At 35.7% G+C, this 4,237-nt stretch overlaps 1 protein-coding gene and 1 pseudogene across 1 annotated transcript; both read left to right on the forward strand.

Annotated features, from left to right (window-relative positions):
- Positions 1-301: 301 nt before the first annotated feature.
- On the forward strand, positions 302-749 carry LOC123801375 (large ribosomal subunit protein eL39). Its single transcript, XM_045811361.2, has 2 exons — positions 302-408; positions 611-749. Exons 1-2 carry the CDS (start codon positions 302-304, stop codon positions 747-749), a joined length of 246 nt encoding a protein of 81 aa, XP_045667317.2.
- Positions 750-2,932: 2,183 nt separating this feature from the next.
- LOC123801476 (small nucleolar RNA U3) lies at positions 2,933-3,035 on the forward strand (annotated as a pseudogene).
- Positions 3,036-4,237: the final 1,202 nt, after the last annotated feature.

The following is a 4,237-nucleotide window of genomic DNA, read 5'->3' on the forward strand; positions in this document are numbered from 1 at the left end:
TTCCTTAAAGGAGAAATTAAAAAGTACCAAGTCAATGAGAAAGGTGATAATGAACAGCCCTCTTAACCACCTTTTCCTTTTTAGAAATAACCGTCCTCATGAGAGCAAAAGGTGGAAGATGAACTTGGATTCCAGAAATAAAGAAATTATTGTGTCAGATCAAACCTGACAAGAAGAAATTAGGGAAAGAAAATATATGAAGAAATAATGGTTGAGATTTTTCCAGAATTAAAAAAAAAAAAAAAGCATCACTGCTCCTTTTCTCCACCATCATGGTGTATGTGGTTGACTGTTCCTTGTCATGTCCTCTCACAAGACTTCCAGGATCAATCGATTCCTGGCCAAGAAACAGAAGCAGAATCATTCCATTCCCCAGTGGATTTGGATGAAAACTGGTAATAAAATCAGGTCCATGGGGCACCTCAGTGGCTCTGTTGGTTGAGCATCTTGGTTTCGGCTCAGGTCATGATTTCATGGGTCCCAAGATCAGGCCCCGTGTCAGACTCCATGCTCAGCAGGGAGTCTGCTTGAGATTCTTTCCCTCTGCCCCTCCCCCTGCTTGCTCTCTTGCTCTAAAAATAAATACATAAATCTTTTAAAAAAAAATCAGGTACAACTCCAAAAGGAGGCATTGGAGAGGAACGAAGCTGGGTCTACAAGGGATCACACAGGAGACAGCACACACATCTATGCTGCATGAAGTTCACGTGCTTGTATCCTATCACTCTGTCAACATCACAACTACCTGAACAATAGACATGTTTTATTGGCGAAATGATGTTTCTGTGTTACTATGCGTCTGCACCAGTAGGTTGGTTCAGGAATCAATATGTGAGAGTTTTCTTTAGAAAAAAAAATTGCTATGTAGATTCAGGAACCCAAATGAATTCAAGTAGAATAAGTAAAAAGAAATCCACATATAGTGTATGTTAGTAAAAATGAGGACATCAAAGACAAAGAGAAACTAAAGTAGCAAAGAAATAGAAAAGTAAAAAGAAATGCATGTACATTTATGAAGCTATGCAATATACTAACGAGGGGAAGCTATTCACTTGAGGTCTTTGTGAATGATGCACTTGAGAACTGAACAATACTTGTTCCGATCAGGGTTATGTGACATCCCAGTGTCTACAAAAAGTGATGAGTAACCCGTCAATGATTGTACCCATTGACAACAATGAAAGCCATAGATATTTTACATTTCTCTATTTCTATTTATACATAAATATTATATTTAAAATGCTAAGATAAAGCAACTTTCAATGCAGAAATTTATATCCAAAGAAACTATCTTTCAATGTCAAGTCTGAAACAAAGAGGTTTTCAAAAAAGTGGTAAATAAAAACTAAGAAAGATTAGCACAAATAAGCTTTGCTAAGAATCTTGAAAGGATGAAGGAATGAAAGAGAATAATCTGAGAATAATACTACGGTCTAGTATTCCATGAATGATATAAGCAAAAGGAGAAAAGAAAGAAATGCTACATCTAGGTAAACTAACCAACTGGACCATCTAAAACAATAATAAAAATGTCTAATGTATGAGACGAAAATTTTGGATAAGAATTTCATGAATTGAGAGAAGCATGATTTGCAGTACAGAATTCTAAGTTCTCTTTTTTGATTGAAAAGATGGTTGAAAAATTAATTAATGTTAGAACTTATTAACCATTAAAAAGAAACTTCTTAACCATATTAGTAATTACAAAAAGAAGATAAGTAGAAAAGAGTAACTTACAAATTAATAGAAAAAAAAAGAATTGGGGGGAATAGAGAATTTTAAAAATATGAAAAGGGACATTGGGTATTCTTTCCTGCTTTGTCAAAGATTAATTGACCACATAATTGTGGGCTTATCTCTGGATTTTCTGTTCTGTTCTATTGATCTATGTGTCTATTTTTGTGCCAGTACCGTACTATCTTGATCACTACAGCTTTGTAGTATAATTTGAAGTCCAGAATTGTGATGCCTCCACCTTTGCTTTTCTTTTTCAAGGCTGCTTTGGCTATTCACCAAAGAGTGACACCAAGGGTCTTTGGTGGTTCCATACAAATTTTAGAATTATTTGTTCTAGCTCTGTGAAAAATGCTGGTGGTATTTTGATAGGGATTGAATTAAATGTGTAGATTGCTTTGGTAGTATGAACATTTTAACAATATTTGTTCTTCTAATCCATAAGCATGGAATGTCTTTCCATTTTTTTGTGTCATCTTCAATTTCTTTCATCAGTGTTTTATTCAACATTCAGAGTACAGATCTTTCACATCTTTGGTTAGGTGTATTCCTAGGTATCTTATGGTTTTTGGTACAATTGTAAATGGGGTTAATTCCTTGATTTCTCTTTCTGCTGCTTCATAATTGGCATATAGAAATGCAACAGATTTCTGTACATTGTTTTTATATCCTGCAACTATACTGAATTTGTGTACCAGTTTTTTTTTTAAGATTTTTATTTTTATTGGAGAGAGAGAGAGCACCCATACAAGCAGGGGGAGGAGCACAGGGAGAGAGACAAGCAGACTCCCTGCTGAGTGAGGACCCTGACATGGGGCTCAACCCCAGAACCCTGAGATGATGACCTCAGCCAAAATCAGACACTTAACTGACTGAGCCACCCAGGGTCCCTGAATTTCTGTATCAGTTCTATAATACCAAGAGAAGATGGAGATTATAAAGCAAAAAGCATTGTTAGAAGCTTATTACTATTGAGAAAATGTTCAATTCCCCTGTTATAGAGATCTAAACTGAAATATACCTAGTAATTTAACTTCAAAATACATAAAGCAAAAACTCCTGACCTACAAGAAAAAACTGACAAATTTTTACATTATAGCAGAAGTAACACTTCTTTCTCAGTAAGTAATTAATCCATCAGATAAAGCATCGAAAAGGATAGGGATTTGAACTCATGATTTAAAAGTTTTATATAATGAAGACTATACTTTCAGGGATCATTTCTATAGTTTGTTACTAGAGAAGTTTCTCTAAAAGTTAAAAATTGAGCTACCCTATGATCCAGCCATTGCACTACTGGGTGTTTACCCCAAAGATACATACGTAGTGAAGAGAAGGGCCATATGCACCCCAATGTTCATAGCAGCAATGTCCACAATAGCTAAATCGTGGAAGGAGCCAAGATGCTCTTCAACAGATGACTGGATTAAGAAGTTGTGGTCCATATATACAATGGAATATTACTCAGCTATCAGAAAGAATGAATTCTCAACATTTGCTACAACATGGACGGCACTGGAGGAGATAATGCTAAGTGAAATAAGTCAAGCAGAGAAAGACAACTATCATATGATTTCTCTCATCTATGGAACATAAGAACTAGGAGGATCGGTAGGGGAAGAAAGGGATAAAGACAGGGGGGGTAATCAGAAGGGGGAATGAAACATGAGAGACTATGGACTATGAGAAACAAACTGAGGGCCTCAGAGGGGAGGCGGGTGGGGGAATGGGATAGACCGGTGATGGGTAGTAAGGAGGGCACGTATTGCATGGTGCACTGGGTGTAATACACAACTAATGAATCATCAAGCCTTACATCGGAAACCGGGGATGTACTGTATGGTGACTAACATAATATAATAAAAAATCATTAAAAAAAATAATAAAATAAAAAATAAAAAAAATAAAAGTTTTATATAATGGATATGTATAGAACTCCAACGCCCACACTGGAGCATACACACGTTCCACAAACACATTTATGAAAATTTACCTCACTCTTGGTCATAAAATAGGTTTGAAAATATATGTATTTTAGACATGATACCTTCTGATCAAATAAAAATTATAATTAAATCACCAAAGACAATATTTTAAAACATTTGAAAAAAGGAAATGTACTAATAATAACCTAATAGTCAGAAAATGAATCATAATGGAATTTAGGAAATACTAAAATGATTTTTAAATTGTGCATAGATACAGGCACACACTCTTGCGCAATTCAGGTAAAGTGGTAGACAAAAATTTATATACTTATATGCTAGCATTAGCAAAGAAAAAATGTTGGGGCACCTGGCTGGCTCAGTGGTTGAGCGTCTGACTCTTGATTTCAGTTCAGGTCATGATCTCAGGGTCGTGGACTCGAGCCCCACATCAGCCTCTGTGCTTGGCAACGAGTCTAATTGAGAGTCTCTCTCCTTCTGCCCCTCCCCCTGCTTGCACGTGCACTCTCTCTAATAAATAAAATCTTAAAAAAAAAAGAAAAAAATGCTAAAAATTA

Source organism: Ursus americanus, chromosome 2 (genome assembly GCF_024610735.1).
Source record: "Ursus americanus isolate L20-20 chromosome 2, mUrsAme1.1.p, whole genome shotgun sequence".
Classification (NCBI taxonomy): domain Eukaryota; kingdom Metazoa; phylum Chordata; class Mammalia; order Carnivora; family Ursidae; genus Ursus; species Ursus americanus.

What these genes read in the sequence shown, in the direction of transcription:
- LOC123801375 (XM_045811361.2), top strand. Translation starts at nt 302, where the DNA reads ATGTCCTCTCACAAGACTTCCAGGATCAATCGATTCCTGGCCAAGAAA. An exon ending in AAAACTGGTAATAAAATCAG is followed by an intron (nt 409 to 610) that starts GTCCATGGGGCA and finishes AAAAAAAATCAG; the next exon opens with GTACAACTCCAAAAGGAGGC.